An 18,892-nucleotide genomic window follows, 5' to 3' on the forward strand; every position below is an offset into this window, starting at 1 on the left:
AAATGAACCTTTTTGAGTTACCGTATATTACATATATCTTGTATTCAGATATTGCTTGTTTGCAGCTGTCATTTTCTTAATGTTTATGCTCTAAGTGCTGGATTTTCTTGTTTTCATTAAACATTTAAAAGCACTGTATGTTAATGAGAACTGGATGAGAAAGTGCCCAGCCTTCCTACTAGGAAAGATCACAGTGGTTTTCTTGAGATTTTTTTTTTTTTCTTTTAAAAAACATTTTAGGTATAATGTGTGAATGGGAAGACATACCAAACAAATAGTGGGATTTTCTTAAATTTGACTTTAAGAGTGGAAATACACTTTTGTACTGCAGCATGTCTTTCTCTGGTGGATTGGTATCCCTTTATTTACAGTTGCAAGAAAAAGTATGTGAACCCCTTGGGATTACGTGGAGTTTTGCATGAATTGGGCATAAAATGTGCTCTGAACGTCATCTAAGTCACAACAATAGAAGAACACAGTCTGCTGAACATAATACTACACAAACATTAGATGTTGCCATGGTTTAATTGCACATAACATGTAAACATTCACAGTGTTTTATGCCCAATTCATGCAAAACTCCACGTAATCCCAAAGGGTTCACATACTTTTTCTTGCAACTGTACACAGTACTATTTATAAATGGCACTGGATAGAAAGCCATCGGGCAGCTGATCCGCTAACTGTCCGCTGTGTACCCAGTAGTCATTATATAGCTTGGTACTCAGAGACACTGTAAGCAGCTGATCCGAGGGGCTGGGTACCATGCAATTGTTTTGATTGATTTATAATAAATATCAAAACCGTGAAATACTTTGCAATAAACTGTCCAATCTATGCCCTCTAATTACTCTTTTAAAAGTGTTCCGTGTCACCTTCTGATATATATATTATAGATATGCCTTATCTTTGTTCTGCATTATAGTTGATGCTGTAATGTTGTTTTTGCAGCCTATTTCATAAAAATTGAACAAAAGTGTTTGTAAACAAAAAAAAAGTGTACCATGTCATCAATATATAGGAATTAAAAAACAATAATAAACAATTAATTTTTTTCTCATCCACATGTACCAAACAATTTGTCCATGTGTACCGATTTAAATATAAACGGTCCTTTAAAGTGCAATTATAATCTATCCTATTAGTTACTTAGCAAATCTTAGGTGCAATAAACATGTTCTGTGCAATATACCAGTGTATATACATTCTTCCCCAATAATACTAGGTATCCATATGTACATATCAGTTATTCATATGTACCAATCAAGAAAGACATATGTGGTCACTCTCTTTGCACCACACTTTCCTAAAAGTAGAGATTCAGAATATAATATCCATGTGTGCACAATTATATATATGTCCACAGTGTATTCCTTAATATTCTCATAGTGTCCAATATATGTGAAGTTTAAACGTTCTTCTTGTTTCAACTTCAATTCTTATCGGAGTTGTATGATATATCCTTCATACAAAGTTCACAGCCTTGTCACCACAAAGCATATGCTTTCACCTTATGAGTAGACCCAACATACAGTATATTAGGTCATATGTGCCTTCCACTTTAAATGTGATTTTTATACGTTATAGCATCAATCAACACTCTAGTCTACGGATGATTTACAATCCAGATCCATCCTCCATGACGCTTTAGACCAGGACACCGGAAAGCTCAGAAAAAGGAAGACTATATATTATTCTCTGTTTCCAATTTGATATTTTATTAAAAAAAAGTTTTAATAAAGCTTAAAAAATGCACTTCACATTAGTGCACTGAAGATAACTAGCAGATATGTGAACCTCCAATAAAAAGGCTACTCACACACTTGATGGTAGCGGCGTGACATTACTGGCTCCGCCCTAAGCCTTCATGTCACTACATCAAACACGTGACTTCATCAGGGGTGATAGATCTGTTTACTTTTTACTGTGCTGATTCCTCCCATTTCCCTTACAACAGGGGGAGGAGAGAGATCGGATAAATATCAGTGGGAACAGAATGAAGTGATCAGCAGCTTCAGATTTATTTATTCGTTTTCTGTGACATAGAGATCTGTTTTTTTTAACCCTTTAACACCCCCTCCTCTCATATATATGCTATCTCCATGATGTCTCCATGTGACCTACATATTAACCCCTCACCTCCCTTATCCTGAACATTAACTTACACAACTCCATCTTCTCACAGTATGTGACCACTACATTAGCCAATAGCCTTCCTCTGTTTATCACCTGTACACTTATCTAATGCGCCTTTACCAAGCTCTGTGTTTAACTGCCTCAACACTGGCATGTTTCTTAATTTCCAAAAAACTGTGGCAAAAAATAAGATTACAGTAGGGTGCCTACTTTCCAAAAAAGGGTTATTTTAGGGTTTTTCCATACTATTCTGGCATTTTTAAAAGAAACAGTTTTTTTTTTCAAAATTGTTGGTCTTTTTTATATTATAAAATAAAATTCCCAGTGGTTATTAATTACCACCAAAAGAAAGCTCTCTCTTTCATTTGGGTACAGTGTTGTGTGGAGAGTAATTGTCAAATATTTATTTAGTCACGAGACCACGTGACGTAACGCGTAGGCATGCTAAGACGCAACTTCCGGCATCCAAAGTGATGCACTTCAGGTGCGGGACGCCATTTTCCTGGTTATCAGGAAGCAAAAACACATGTGTGCAGTTTGCCCATATAGGGACAGAAAAATCGCTGTACAAACGAATGTGAGTTACTTTTTGCTATTTTTTAATTAAACTCTGACATATTGGAAATACTACACTATGGAGGATCTTTTTTTGACTCACTAATATGTGAGAGAGAGTTTGCAGAAAGTCGCTGGTGAGGATCCTATGAGGCACAGCAGTGAAGGTGTGGAGGAGGCCAAATAGGAGGAGTATCAGAGAGGTACCAAACCAGGATTCTTGAGGATCCAGAGTGATCCTAAAGGCTTGTGGGCCCCTAGGGGTCGCTGGAAGGAGGTGAGCAGGCATTGCAGCCGAAGTGGAAAGGAGTGTGTTTTTTCACGAGTGGCACTATATATATATAAAGACACACTGCATGTATATAAATATCACTTGGAATATATTGATTTGGATTTGGAAGTGGCACCATCACAATATTGGTTTATTTATTCATTTATTTATTTATTTTTTTTCTTTTGAAGTGGCACTATCACAATATTTATATATAATTAATGGAATATGAGTGTATATTGATTTTTGGGATATAGGAATATATGTGTATGTATTAAGTGGCATACAAGAGCACTGAGAGGATTATAGCATTAACCACAAAGTATATGTATTATATATGATTTTTGAATTATTATATTGGTTTTTTGGTTTAATGAATGTTAGTGCTACACTAACTTAAATATATATTTGAGCACTGTTTTGGGTATCAGTTTGAGTGTTAGCAGCTTAAAATTAGGAGGGGGTTCCATAGAAGCTCAGGAGGACTTAGAATAAGAATCAATTGTCAAATATTACAGCCCTGAAAACTGAAAAAAGCCTGGTAATGAAGGGGTTCTACAGGCTGGTATACAAGTGGTTAAGCTTAGATGAAATTTCAGCTGAAGATGTCTTATCTTGATCCAAGACGGAGAGAGGGGATCTTCCCTGTCTACCTCCTCTTCGGGCAACATATCTGCAGTAAAAGTGTCTGAAAATGAGGCCACGCAGGCAGGGTAGTACCTGACAGACTGGCATCAGACTACAGGTCAACTGTTTTCTAGCTCCATAGCTGCATCACAGTGTTTAAAGTGTCACAGCCCATGCTACTCCATATCCCAGAGATAGGATGGACAGCACCTTTGGACAGAGTCCCAGGTAGGCCCCAAACGTACAGTAGCAGATGTCTTCACACTTTGGGTGGACTTAAGGGACCAGACCAAATCCTGTCTGCGCCCGCAAGGTTGCCACTCATTTCTGGGGTACCTTCAAAGATAAGGAGAAAAAGGGAAGAAGGAGACAGGCCGTAGGATAGTTCCTTATTGTGTAGTAGTTTGACAGATAATTGGATGAAATAAACGATGAAAAGGTAAATTGCAATGGTGTACTCACACCTGTGAGGTTGCTGAGCTCTCTAATGGGGGATCAAACAACCTGGAGTGAAAGCCTGCAGGGAATATGTCTGTCCCTGCACAGAGTAAGGTCACTCTCGATGCTCGGTGGGGTGATCTGAATGATCCTATGCTCTGCGGTCCCAGGATTCCTGTGTGTTCATGATAGGAGGTTCATGAGCCCCAAACATTTAGAAACTGGTGTCAGCTGATGCATCCAAATATGAAGGAGAAGCTGAGAAATGGATTCTTTATTGATTCAATATTTATTGCTCACAGAATAATATAAAATACCATCAACGCGTTTCATGGCACTACCTCACCACTTCCTCAGGATGGAGCAAAAAACACTTTAAACAGCTGTGATATGTCTCGTGCTGTTTGTAAGTGTGTTGGCACACTCTGTCTGTGTGTTTAAATAAACAAATGACGTGCGTGTCAGCAAGGAATAGAACTTCCGGTGATTTCTCGAGCCAAATCTCTTCCTCGCTGACTGTAGTAAAAAACGGAGGCTAGCTGGTAGTAAGAGGGGTTATATAGGGTATGTCCCTTTTTTTTGCTTGTGTCATCACCTGAAAGTAGGTGCCTATAAACCAGTGGTCAATGGCTAAACATCCTGTGTCCTGTATTGCATAACTAAGAAACCTCTCTTTTAACTTAAATGTTAAAACAGTTTAATTATGTATTTTTGTGCTGAATAGATGTATAGTGTGCTTGGGAATTTTTAGATTTTTATAGCACTCAATGGGCAGTTCAAGAGATATAATTAGTTTGCACATCCAGTCCAGTATAGTCGTCTCGTCTTTAGATTTGTATGTAAGGACAGAGAGAATAAAGCCAGACAAGGCTTGATGTAGAAACCATCATCTAACGAGATTCTTGGATGTATAAAGATGAGTCAGAATGTTGTATAGTTACAAAGTAGATAATTATAGGCTCACAATAAAATGGGAAAAATTTGCTTTAATAAATAGGAAATAATTGCTTTAAGGTAGACAAGAACTATTGATTTTTATTTCAATATATCATGTAAAAATAGATTTGAATAAGGATGGTATTTAGTTATACACTAACATGTTATTCAAATATATATTGGACTCTATGCTTGTAGCAAAAAATAAATAATGCATTCCAGCAGTCCAGTCCACAGAGTGCCAGTCTGCTGATTTGCTCTATTTTGATTCTTCATTAATTTAAAAACATACAGTATGTCTTGACAATCCAAAAAGTACCAGCTGGGCACACCAGCCTTTTATCCCTATAGCAAAATCACTGTAAACATGCTGATCCCCACTATGTTAATATGTTAATCAATTGAAATTAAACATTTTAGGAAGTCCTGTTACCAGGCTTCACATGAATGAAACAGTAAATAAATTAATTAAGCTCAAACTTCTCTCAGACTCCTACACTGAAGAAGCCATGTTTGATTTTGTATTTGGTAGTGCTTAAACACAGTATCGACTCAGCTTTGATTTATCAGATTTAACTAATCTTTAGTCTGGATTTCGACACCCTGACATACTTTATGCAAAATATGGCAAAATTTACAGTGCATTGTGGGCACCACATTTTTCTTACTGTTACAGAGCTATATTGCTATATATTTATAAGGCAGGTAATAGGTTATACACAGAAACACAAACTCAAGCTTTTCTGTGATATCTGGGTTTTAGGCAGGCCATAGATGGTGCAAATTTCTATCCTGCAACCACAGGTTGCAGAAAAGATATTCACTCGATTCTCCCATTAACACAGACAGTGTTAACAGGGAAATTCCTCCCACCAAGCAATTGTGGGGGACAGTTTCCCCTGAAACTCCCCACCAGGAAAACACAATGGCTTGGTGGGAGGAATTTCCCTGTTAACACTGTCTGTGTTGATGGGGGAATCAAGCGAATATCGTTTCTGCAACCCGTGAACACAGTGCTTATTGCTAGCCACTATAACAGCCGCTAGCAATAATCGTATACAAAATCTGGCTGACTGATTGTACCCAGGTTGATAGATCGAGTATATTCAGCCTTCCCATACATGGTTTGAATCATGGTCAGCCGAGATTCTAACCGTCTATGGCTGACCTTAGAAGCAAGGTAACACCATAAAGCATAAATTCCTGTCACACAGAACAGGTTTTAAATTCCCAAAACTCTTGATTTGTTAATGTTATGTGGCCATTAAAAAAAATTGTCCAGTGATGTTCTTCCTTGAAGACTCATGTTCATTTCCTTTCTGCTGTTTCTTAATGGTCATCACATTGTACATGAACATAACGCCCCCCAAGGTGATGACTAGACAGTGCTCATACTCCCAGGAGGCTGACTAGGAGAGGTTGTGCTTTCTACCTATAATACCACCTTATGACAAGATGGTCTATAATCTTGAACCAAATGAATGCATCTCTGTAATTATTAATAAATGATCAAATGTATTTTTTAAAAAAAATGCAACTATGGTACTGAACTTGGTGTTATTTGTTGTCTATACAGCAGCACTGACTGAGAGAGGAGAGCCAGGACTGGGAACCAATGAAGTATGCTGCATTCAAATATGCTTTCAATGAACACGCATTTGTAAAGAAATAGTAAAATGACTAGAGAAATGATCTCATTAGTCTGCTGCTGCTCATTCACTGTCAACAGGTTGGGGGCAGAGTGATATCAGCAATATATTTAAAGTGATTCTAAAGGCTTTTTTTTTTAAATAGCAAACATGTCTATGTTTACCTGCTGAGTAAAGTGGTTTTGCACACAGCAGCCCAGATCCTCCTCTTTTCGGGTCCCCTGCTGGCACTCCTGGCCCCTCCCTCCAGTCCGCTGCCCCACAGCAAGCGGTTTGCTATGGGGGCACCCACTGCTCCATGTGGCCATTCACACATGAAGCCACAGCTCAGCCTGCCCCCTCTCTCATCTCATTGGCTCACTGTCTCAGCCACTGAGGAGAGGGAGTCCCAGGATAGCCGAGACTCCAGTGCACGTTGTTGGATCGAGAAGGGGCTAAGGTGAGTATTAGGGGGGTTGATGGGGCTGTTGAACAGAGAAGGTTTTTTACCTTCATGCATAGAATGCATGAAGGTAAAAAACCTTGAGCCTTTAGAACCACTTTAATATTGTAATAGTGACAGAGTGTTGTTATTCTTTTGGCATTCCTGTGTAATGGGGCAATGTAAATCTCAGAACTGGATAGACATGGAGGCAAATCCTTATGCAAGTAAAATGGCTCACATATATGTATTTCAACTATGTATTTAGATGTATGTCTGGAGTTCAACTTTAATGCTCTCATCATTGTTAAAGCCCACCTTTTTTCCTGGAAGAACAGTTTCTCCCAATTGAAATGCTCTGCATTGCCACCCCTAGTTTCTGAGATCTGCATTCTGTTTGCGATGGCCTTAACATACTGAGCATACATTACATCTATTTATCAGAGGCATAACTTACTAAAAATCATGAAATAGTCTCTCATGTGCTTGTCAGTCATTGATCTGTCCATGACTACACAACAGCCACCTGTCTTAGACAATGAATGAAGCTATAGTTACCCCACTGTAGCTGTGTCAACTACAGAGTATGTAGTTCTGCTATCACTTGCTTTCATTATGGTTATACCTTTAACCTGTATTTTAATTTCTCCACTGTTTTCTATAATCAATATCCAATACAATAATACCTATTTTATAGTATACAATGCTTGCTCCAGTACTTTCTAAAAATGTCAAAATATATTTCTAGTATGTTATTTATTGTACCTATTCTTTAAATTTTGCCCAGTTACAGTGTGAGGTGTATGATTGATGGACCTAATGTGATCCACTAGACACTAATAAAGAGGGCTTGAGTTACCTGCAGACTTCATTAGCCGAGGTGGCGTTAACATACATGCTGAGCTTGTGATTTTGCATTTGTCATTGTGCTGATAAAGACGAGGTGGTGTCTTGATGGTTTATGACAACTTACAGATAAAAATACACTTTTAATAAAGCTGTGTAATTGATATCTCAGCTCAGGGTCTTTTCAGCTCCTGGCCGATTACATTTTGTCATATTATTCAGACACAGCTGATGATTAATTATTGGTAAGATGAAATACAAGAGCCACGGATGTCTGCTTGTGAAATGTTTATGTAAGAACATTGAAACTATAGAACATGCAATGCTCTAAGACAGGGGAAATTTAAGTTTTATCCTTACTCCTGTACACTTTTCACCTTCAACTAAAATCTTTTTTGGGGGTGAGGGACAGCCAAGAGAAATTAGACAGGAATTCTCAGCAATATTTCCCAGGTGACTAACAATTTTGTTTAGCATTTCCCTTCATTGATGATTTCTTCCCTACCTTTCAATAAAAGCATTCGTTGTAGTAATGTGATACAGTAATTATATATTATTCACGTGGGGTAAACAAGGACATAATACTACAATATGCTTGACCTACCCATATGTATAAGAAGAAAGCTTAGTTTTCTTAGTCCCTTCATCCGTGTGTTGTAGACAAGCCAAAAATGTATCAACTGAGAAACCCAACAGACAACACTGGGGCTCTCTTTTAATGATGCTTCCATGGTGACCTCTGATTATACATAATAAAACATAGATTAAGTGATTAAATGGTGAGGAGATTCTAAATGCCTGTTTACAGTCCGGAAGCGATTTTTAAATTAGCAGGATTACATAGGGTATATATTGCTAACATATTTCATAAATAAAAGACCAAGTTCACCCAAAATATAATTTAAAGCATTGTTTGTAAAATGAAATGATAAAGAACCTGCCTGCGAATCTATGTCTCTAAGAAATTATGTCAATGGCAAGGTTTAGCTTTAGGATTGATGAGTGCAATGCATCACATTGATTTTTTCAAATTTTTTTAATTCAGGTTCTTCATTGTGTGTTTTTATTCTACAGATTTTAACATAATTTAAACAGAGGGAAGTAAAATATAAAATATGTACCCAACTGCTATAGAGGAAAGCCCGAAAAGTTAAATCTTATTCTGATTTTAATCTTTGTACAGTGGTCCGCAATGCTGCCTCTTAACACAGAGGTCCCAGATTTAAATAAAAATACTATCCTGCATGCTTTTCGTTTCTTAAGAGGACAAGAGGGAAGGAGAAAATTTCCAATAGGTACCCTTTGTTCAAAGCTCAAACAGTTTCACAGACAGCAAATAGTAACCTGGCAGGGGTTTTAATTCTTCCCTACCCTATCTAAAAGTGAAAGAAGTTTTGGATGCATACACTTTAAGTATGCACTTTGTTATAAAAGCAAAATGTTAACCATGCCCCCCCCTTCCCAATTATGGTTCACATATCTTAGAAGTTCTTTATTTTTGTGCTTTTTTACCCCTGATACCTCTTAATTGTACAATAATGTTTCCCCTATATTTTTGTATCATAAAAAACCTTTAGGCCCTTTACACACATCATAATTTACTGGTGTTTGCTCAGGGACTTGTGACGCTCGTGTGCAGTGGGCCAAAAAAAATGTCTAAAGACCTGAGTAATGTTGAGTATATGCGAGTAAAGATGTGTAAACGTACCGATGAATATATACAAATAAAATTCTTCTTTTTTGCCAGTATTGTGGTCCATTGCGCACAAATTATGATGTTCATGTGCAAGGGTCCTAAGCAGTGGCGTCCCGAGGCAGGTGCAGGGAGTGCGGCCCGCACCGGGTGACACCGACCGCATGGGGTGACACCGGACCCGCTCCACGAAAAGGTAAGTTGTAAAGCAAGCCGACGATCGGATCCATCCTGTGGGGATTGTTGGCTTTCTTTACAACTTACCTTTTCTTGGAGCAGGTCCGGTGTCACCCCGTATAGGTTGCATGCTGGTGATCCCCGCATCCTGCAGGGATCATCGGCATGCAACCTATACGGGGTGACACCAGACCCGCTCCAAGAAAAGGTAAGTTGTAAAGAATGCCGACGATCCCCGCAAGATGGATCGGATCTGCGGATTGAGTATAATAGATCGGATTCCGATCCATTATGCTCAATTCGCAGATCCGATCCATTCTGCGGGGATCGTCGGAAGGAGTGTCATCAAGTGTTACCACACCGGGTGACACAAAACCTAGGGACGCCTCTGGTCCTAGGTAAGTAAATACGTCAGTAAATTACTGCACTCGAATGCAAAATCTTCTATTTTTGTTTACTCTGTACTCAGTGCTGTATTACTGATCTTTACTGTGTGCAATATCCCATAGAAAACAATGCATCTCACTTCATATGGACTGGGTAATGTGTTAGGAACGTAAGGATGCCCCACCGTTTGATGGAAATGAAAATTATCAACTCAAAATGGTACTCAGTAGTTTGCATGGCTCCCACGTGCTTGTATGCATGCCTGACAACATCCAGGCATGCTCCTAATGGGATGATGGATGATGTCCTGGGGTATTTTCTCCCAGATCTAGACCAGGGCATCACTGAGCTTCTGGACAGTCTGAGGTGCAACCTGGCGGCGCTGGATGGACCGAAACAAGAAATCCTGGAGGTGTTCTATTGGATTGAGGTCAGGGGAGTGTGGGGGCCATTCAATGGTATCAATTCCTTCATCCTCTAGGAACTGTGCATACTCTCGCCACATGAGGCCAGGCATTGTCGTGCACCAGGAGGAACCCAGGACCCACTGCACCAGTGTAGGGTCTGACAATGGGTCCAAGGATTTCATCCTGATACCTAATGGCAGTCAGGGTGCCATTGTTTAGCCAGTAGAGGTCTGCGCGTCCCTCCATGGATATGCCTCCCCAGATCATCACTGACCCACCACCAAAATGGTCATGCTGAACGATGTTACAGGCAGCATAACTTTCTCCATGGCTTCTCCAGACCCTTTCAAGTCTGTGATGTGCTCAGGGTGAACCTGCTCTCATCTGTGAAAAGCACAGGGTGCCAGTGGTGAACCTGCCAATTCTGGTGTTCAATGGCAAATTTCAATCGAGCTCTATGGTGCCAGGCAGTAAGCACAGTGCCCACTAGAGCATGTCAGCTCCTCAGGCCGCCCTCATGAAGTCTGTTTCTGTTTGGTCAGAGACATTCACACCAGTGGCCTGCTGGAGGTTAATTTTGTAGGGCTCTGGCAGTGCTCATCCTGTTCCTCCTTGCACAAAGGAGCAGATACCGGTCCTGTTGATGGGTTGAGGACCTTCTACAGCCCTGTCCAGCTCTCCTAGAGTAACTGCCTGTCTCTTGAAATCTCCTCCATTTTATTGAGACTGTGCTGGGAGACAGAGCAAACCTTCTGGCAATGGCACGTATTGATGTGCCATCCTGGAGGCGTTGGACTGCCTTTGCAACCTCTGTAGGGTCTGCTACCAGTAGTGACACTGACCCTAGCCAAGTGCAAAACTAGTGAAAAACAGTCAGAAAGTATGGAAAACAATGTCAGTGGTCTCCACCTGTAAAACCATTCCTGTTTGGGGATCATCTCATTGTTGCCCATCTAGTGCACCTGTTGTTAATGTCAATAATACCAAAGCAGCTGAAACAGATTAACAACCCCCTCTGCTACTTAACTGACCAGATCAATATCCCAGGAGTTAACTGACTTGATGCTATACTCTGATTAAAAAGTGTTCCTTTAATTGTTTTGAGCAGTGCATTTTTTTAAATTCCATACTGCTATGATACGTTTATTTCAACAAGCAAAAGTGTCTCCTGAAGATGTGATAAGTACAACTCTGAGTACATTTGCAAGTGATGGGCTAGAATATACCAGCACTGGATTGCAAAGCAGTAAAACCTGTTTCCGTCAGGACTGTAAATGGGACTATAATAGATAATTAAAACACAATTGGAAGAAATCAGGCCTGGCAGCTTTATACATGGTAGTCTAAGGGAGGGTTTAAAAAATGATGGAAGTTGTTTAAAAAGTTTTGTAGAAGGATTTATTGAAGATATAAGATAAGCATCTGTAAGAGATAAGTAAAGAATGAAGTTTTATGGTTTGTTTCCAATTACAAACTCATTCAGGATGGAACAACAGCAATATGAAAGGTCACATGTCAAGATGGATGACATGATACATATCACTATACCCCCGTTACTAAACTCCTGTACTTCTTGCAGATTTTCCAAACCCAAATTCAATTAAATAATTCATATTTAAAACCAACTTCAACATTAGTTATTAAATTGAGTCCAGATTACTATAATTAGAAAAACAGCAGTTCCAAGTGCCAATAATGCCAAATTGAGATTATATTGTTTAAATCTATCTATCTATCTATCTATCTATCTATCTATCTATCTATCTTTTAGAGATCTTGTAACTATAAGCCTAGAGAGTTTTAAGAAAGAATTTGCAGATGAATAGAACAGATCCACAAGCCTGGAATGCATTGCAATTTATTCATGAGGCAGCTCATGATTTTTCAAGCTGCTGGACCTAAGTCCATTTTGTGCCTGTTCCTCTGTGGTTAAACAGTAGCCACAGAGCCTTGGCTGAGCATATAGCTTTAAGCAGCAAATCAGCTAGCTACTTCTTGGCTTTTCAGCAAGGGGAGCAGTTTGCTTCTGGGCTCGGGTTTCAAAGTGAACTTGGCACGCAAATGAACACTTTAGGGGATGCCGGATTTGAGAGAACCTTGAGCTGACAGATATTTAAAGGACCACAAATGTCTTTTCTGTCACCATATTTTCTTTGATATAATGGAAAACATATGCATAGCTAGACTTCCTAGAACATTTTCTGTACATCCTTTTAAATATAACTGAAAAATCAATTGAAAAACACCATTAAGCTGTACCTAAAACTTCTACGTAGCTCATATTAAATTTACAGAAAAAAATACCCCTTTCTGGAACAAAACATAATTACAATGTAACCTTTTCTCTGTCAGCTCCAGTACCTGTGCACATATTTTAATTTTTTATCTGTGTTTATCTACTCTTCCATACCATATTATATCTGAACCTTTAAAAACACTCTTACCTGACTCAGTGGGAGCTTTTATTGTTTTCCTCACACATAAGGGTTGACTTGCTAACGGCAAATAAGTGGTTCACTTTGCAAGAGAATTTTTCTTTAGCTTAGTGAATGGGGTAATGCCCTGTTGACTTTCATCATCCAATTACATGCAAGCAAAAATACGGTATGTTTTATTTTCATTGCATGTGATTGGGTATTCTTCACAAATGTCTACCGCATTGACCGAGCTAAAGAAAATCCCCTTTAAAAAGTGACATTTTGCATGATTGAATAGCCTATTCCTCTTCAGTAAATCAATCCTGTAGTGTTCAAGATACAGTGAAAGAATAGGCAAAAATACATATTGTGTAATGGTTTCAGGTACTGGATATTGGCCAAACCAGTCTCTCTTGGTAGGAAATATAGATGGAAGAATTAACTACAGTAGTTGTATATTCTTTCAAACAACTGCCCACACTTTTTATTTTCATTCATCCCAACTTTGTCTTATGTGGAGATTATTTTACCTTATGCCCATCAAGTCCTGGGATTCCTGGCTCTCCATTGGAACCCTGAAAATAGAATAATAGACAAAATAACTGTCCAGCTTTGTTGCAGTCTTTATGAACACACTAGTATAGTAGTATACAAATGTAATAATAACCTATGTAAAGAGATGTATCAAAATTCAAACCTTTCTTTTTTTCTTTAAAATTACATATAAAGTATACATACGGGGAAATTTGTACAGATAAACAAAAAGTAGCAAAGGAGCAGCAAAAATTAAATATGAATTCCTCAAATCCTTAAATCCAGTGAACAGGAAAACTGAGTATCTCAAATCATTTTTATATGTTCCTAATCTGTCAATTGCAGCACAAAAATGAATAGATTTGTGGCAGGCAATATAGAATAGGAGCCTAATGTTTCTACAGTTGTATTTAGCCCCTCCAGGGTTTTTGTTTGAAATGAAACTTTTTGTTTTCTCAGTTCATGACATATTCTGGACTGGGGCCCTGGAACCCAGAGACTTTGTAGAGCCTCTATTTTTAGATTTCTAGGTCCTCATCTTACCTGTTAGCCTGACCTCAGTAATTAGTCCACAGGCCTTTCTATGTGTGAGCTGAATGATGCTCAGAGTTCTCTTTCATTCTCTCTGCTGTCAGAAACTGTCACTTGCTAAGGCTGACAGAAAGCTAAAATGACACAAGAGCTGTCTGTTTGTTTTGGGAAACCCATTAGGGGTCACCATATTAGTCGGGAATGGACTTTCAGTTAGAATCTCAGACAAGCAAATGTTTTGTTTTATGCTATGGATATGTTTGTGTTCTGTCTTGCTGAATAAACTTCTCGACAGTTCCTGGGCATCCCTGGCTTGTGCATGCTACAGTACGTACAAATGCCAACCACCACAATTTATAACTAGCTTTAAAAATAAGGTGCACATGAAAGGGATTTGCACAGCACAAATGAATATTTTTAACAATTTGTGTTAACAACAGAGATTTTAGCTGTATAACGTTTGCAAATAAATGTGGAAATCTCACTGCTTCATCAAGGTCCCCCTGTAAAGTCCAGTCCTAACTTCTAACATTGTGCTTTGCTAGATTCTAGTATGTCTCCATACCTTTAACCTCCCTAGCAGTCTGATTATGTACATATTTCTGTGCTCAAAGCGGTACATTTTTTTGCATGGAAATATGTATTTTTTTATTGTGGGCCTGTAATTTTTGGAATAACTCACTGAAATCTGTCCGAACAAGAGTCTAGTACAGATCCCGGGTATGTTACAATTTGAAACACGAAATCATAAATTAAAATTTAATAAATAAACATAAAAAATAATAATATAATAATAATAAATTTAATTCAATAATATAATCAAACCAAATACACTAAAATTTGAAATATAGCGCCAAGTTTGCACATCACTGAGCAAAGTCACAAAATCGTTTTCAGTGTCTGATGACGAATTTCCCCACGAACCATTATCACTCAATTCTGCAAGTAGTTCTAATTTACTATCGCTGTTCTCTAGCTGGGCTAAAACCGCTTTTGACCTAAAGGGATGCTTTTTGGACGCCATGGACATTTCTCAGTTTCCAGGCATAAAGAACAGTAAAAATGCAGGCAGGGCACAGGACAAAGCACTAGGGACAATATGTATGTGAAATGGTTTGATACAGTAATGTTTTACTATGTGATTTTAGTGTATTTAGTGAATGTCACTTTTTGTCATTTTCAAATTCCCGCTGTTCTGTCCCCATACGTCCCGACGCTCGCAGAGGACGGAACCCAGATGACAGATGTCGGCATCCGCCGGATTACGTTACCAGGGACACTGCAGGAGGGACATCGCGGGAGCGCAGGACAAGGTAAGTGAAGAACAGATCCCGGAGCAGCGCCGCATGGTAAGCACGAGTGTAGGTCGGGGTTACCGCTTTTGGTACTGAAACTTTACCCCGAGCTACACTCGGGAATACCGCCAGGGAGGATACGGAATTATGGGATGCCTCCAGGCATACCTGCCCTTAATGTATTCATTGCTATATAAAGTATACTTCAATATTGAGACTCTCAAAAATCAGAGTTAGTACCTCAATTTACAGAGGTACCTTAACAATGCAGTGTGGCTTCCACACATGCACATGCAACTACAACCTGTGTTTTTAACAAAATTGTTAGAAAATGTACTTTGTTTTTGTAGGCTGTCTGGTAAGTGTGCTGGGAAACACTTATTTGTCCTGTCTTCATCATGGTTCACCACTACCAATACCAGTTGAGCTTGTCCCCTTTACAGCTTATACTTCACAAAAATGTACTACATGACAAAGAATTCCAACACGATTTGCTATGCACTCTTTTTATCTAAAAATGTGCGCAGCAGTACTTTTTTTTCGGACTGGCTAACGCTTAACACAGGGGTATTCAGGAGGAAGGAGTGGGATAAGGGAGATGAGTCACTCTTGTAACTTGTGTGTGTTAATTTCAGCTTGAGCTACTGAGCTCTGTAAACAAAATGCTTTAACATTGGGGAAAAGAGTTAGACGAAAACATGTGAAAAAGAGCCTAACACACCACTTCCAGTGTCAAAAGGACATTAAAAATTTTAATATGCAATGTTTTAAAAACATTATGGAGCATTTCTACTCTCAGGCATACTAACAGCTCCGGGGGTGTTACAGGAGTAGTGAACATATACTGTATGTGCACAACATTGTATTGGTGAATATATAGAGACGAATATATGGAGACAAATTCTTTTAATGTGTGGCATTTTTTATTTAGGAATGAACATTTATAAAAATTGTGTGGATTTTGTTTTTTGTATTTATGTATACAACATACTTTGCACTGTGAAGTTTGTTTTTGGTTGAGCACTTTAACTGTCGGTATTACAGGCTGCCAATACAATACAATGCCAATACAGGCTGCCAATACCTCAAATTCTTGAGGAACATGTAGGAAAAGAATGAGGGTGGCCTTAGAGTAACAGATGTATTCATTACCTATGATATTCAAATAGTTGCGGTACTGAGTGACAAACAAGCTAAATTTCTAGAAGGAAGTGCCCTTTTTGCTGAAAGAATTAAGGTTGGGAATATAATTGGTTTGTGAGAGTAAAAGGCCATCTATTTCCATCTTTGAGATGTGTATAAAATTTCTAATACCTATGAATTTGGTAATTTAACCCCAAACTGTAAATGTACTTTTTGCATTAGATATACCGTATAAAAGAAATCTTGGGAAAGTCATGCAGGCAACAAGAAATACATTCATGCTTCAAGAACAGTATTAAAAAGTGTATACCTGTCTTATACAGTTAACAGATGTATGCATGAGGTGATTTTACTGACTAGGGACTTGGCATAAGGATTGTGTCTGGCAATGTCCTACCACAGTAGCACATTGTAACCAGCCAATAAATTACTTCCATGGTGACAGGAGTTAAAGTTCCTCTCACCTCTTTACTTAGGTCTCTACATAGCTGAAGCATGAATGATGAAAACACAACTGAAGCACTCAGGGAAGTTGTCAGGTTTCTTTTCCCAAAATCTTTTTGGCCTCGGAATATTCATTGGTAAGAATGTCTAACAAATGTTGGATATGAAAGAGGACCAACATTGCTGGATTTAAAAGCTAGGCAAATTTGCGGTATATAAAACTGAATTTGCAGGATATAAAAGGATTTAAATGAGTTGATCTGTATGGCTAAATCAAATTATTTTCATATACAACTGAAAATAAATAAATAGCAACATAGAAACTCAGATTGACAAAAAAAGCCAAAGTGCTCCATTGAATTAGCATTTCTTAAAAAATGTTTTTGTTTGATTTTGTTGTTTCTTGGGCTTTTTCTGTTTAGTTTGTACATTTTTTTTTGTGTCCGAGTATAGACCTATGTTTATCCAAAGAATGCTTACATTTTCCTTACTGTTATTTATTCACTACCTCTCTTGGAAGTCTGTTCCAAGCATCCATTACTCTTTCAATGAAATAATGGTTTCTATGGTTAGTTTTAAACTTAAAGTCATACTAAAGCTTAGCTTTTTTTTCAAAATTACAAAAATGTCATACCTGCTCTGTGCCGTAGTTTTGCACAGAGCAGCCCTGATCCTCTTCTTTTTGCCCCCCTCAAGCAGTGCCTCCAGAGAAAACTGCACCGCTGCTTGCTTGCTCCTGAGTCGCTGCTCGTCAACCTTGTAGGTAAATCAACCTTGTAGGATTCTAGATGAGGTCTAACTAAAGTTTATATAGTGAAATTAGGATTTCTTTTCTCCTGGTGATCCCTCTAGAGATGCACCTCGAAATTATATTGCATTTCCCTGCTGCCTAGCCACTCTGTTTCATTAGTTTTCAATCATCTGAAATGACCGCTCCAATCAGCCCAAAGAGTCAATATATATAATACTTTTATATGCTTCAGTGTACGTGCAGAACATTGTGACAGTTAACCGAAAATTAAAAATAGTCTTTCCAGAACAGGGGAATCTGTTTTGTGGCTTTTTTCCTCTCATAATTTTATTTGAACAAAGAGCAAAACATTACACCGATTTTGTAAAAAGATGAGAGGTTCTTAGATTTCCTACAGCTCCAATAGGTTAAAAGCAAACATACCTTTCAAAGCTAAAGTCTGGGCAAACAGCTGACCATGGATGAAATACATATAAGAGAACTGTTTTACTTGCAACATATGTTGTAAAGCGCTGCGCAAACTGTTGGCGCTATATAAATCCTGTATAATAATAATAATGTATGTCAATGCGGTCCTAAGATTTATACAACTCTGCAATGCAGCACAAACCTGTCTAGCTGATTTTTTCAGCTGCAAATAAGTGCAGTGAAGTGAAATAACCCAAGCATGCATGTGTTAAAGCATATATCTGGTCACCAATTAAAGTATAGTGTGATGCACAAATGAGCCTTTCTCTGCAGATGACAATGGGGGAGATTTACAAAAACTGGATCACTCAGAATCTGGTGCAGCCAGGGCCGGCACTACCGCTAGGTGAACTAGGCAGCCACCTAGGGCGCAGCCATGGCCACCGGTTTCCCTCTCCTCTGGCTTAAGATAACATCTCCCGAGAGAACCAGAAGTAAATAAAGGCAGATGTGAGCCGTGTACTGAACGGGACGTAAAAGCTGCAGACAACAAAACCACTAAGGTGTCGAGTTATCCTCTGAGCTTCTCCAGTGCTCTGCCCCCTGATCTTTGCACCCAGTAAGACCAACGTGAGGACCACTGACATGCGACCTTACGTCATCACTTCAGCAGGCATGCCCCTGTCCAGAAGTCATTGGCTTGGCTCCAGGGGCAGACTGACAACTCAAGGGGCCCCGGGCAATAGGGGATCATGGGGCCCCTGTGTCCTTGCCCAAACTCAAAAAAGCCTATGAAAAAGGTACCAGGGGCATCTCATGCGGCCTC

At 38.9% G+C, this 18,892-nt stretch overlaps 1 protein-coding gene across 1 annotated transcript in view; it reads right to left on the reverse strand.

The window, feature by feature from the left end:
* Window positions 1-18,892, reverse strand: part of COL25A1 (collagen type XXV alpha 1 chain) — a 658,924-nt gene that overhangs the window by 173,025 nt on the left and 467,007 nt on the right. The window contains exon 12 of the mRNA XM_089668497.1: window positions 13,491-13,535. Coding sequence (XP_089524623.1) covers window positions 13,491-13,535 — 45 coding nt within the window. The remainder of the gene's footprint in view (window positions 1-13,490; window positions 13,536-18,892) is intronic.

This window comes from Staurois parvus, unplaced genomic scaffold, assembly GCF_062004578.1.
Source record: "Staurois parvus isolate SC_StPar_1 unplaced genomic scaffold, SC_StPar_1.0 ptg000058l, whole genome shotgun sequence".
NCBI classification, from domain to species: Eukaryota; Metazoa; Chordata; class Amphibia; order Anura; family Ranidae; genus Staurois; species Staurois parvus.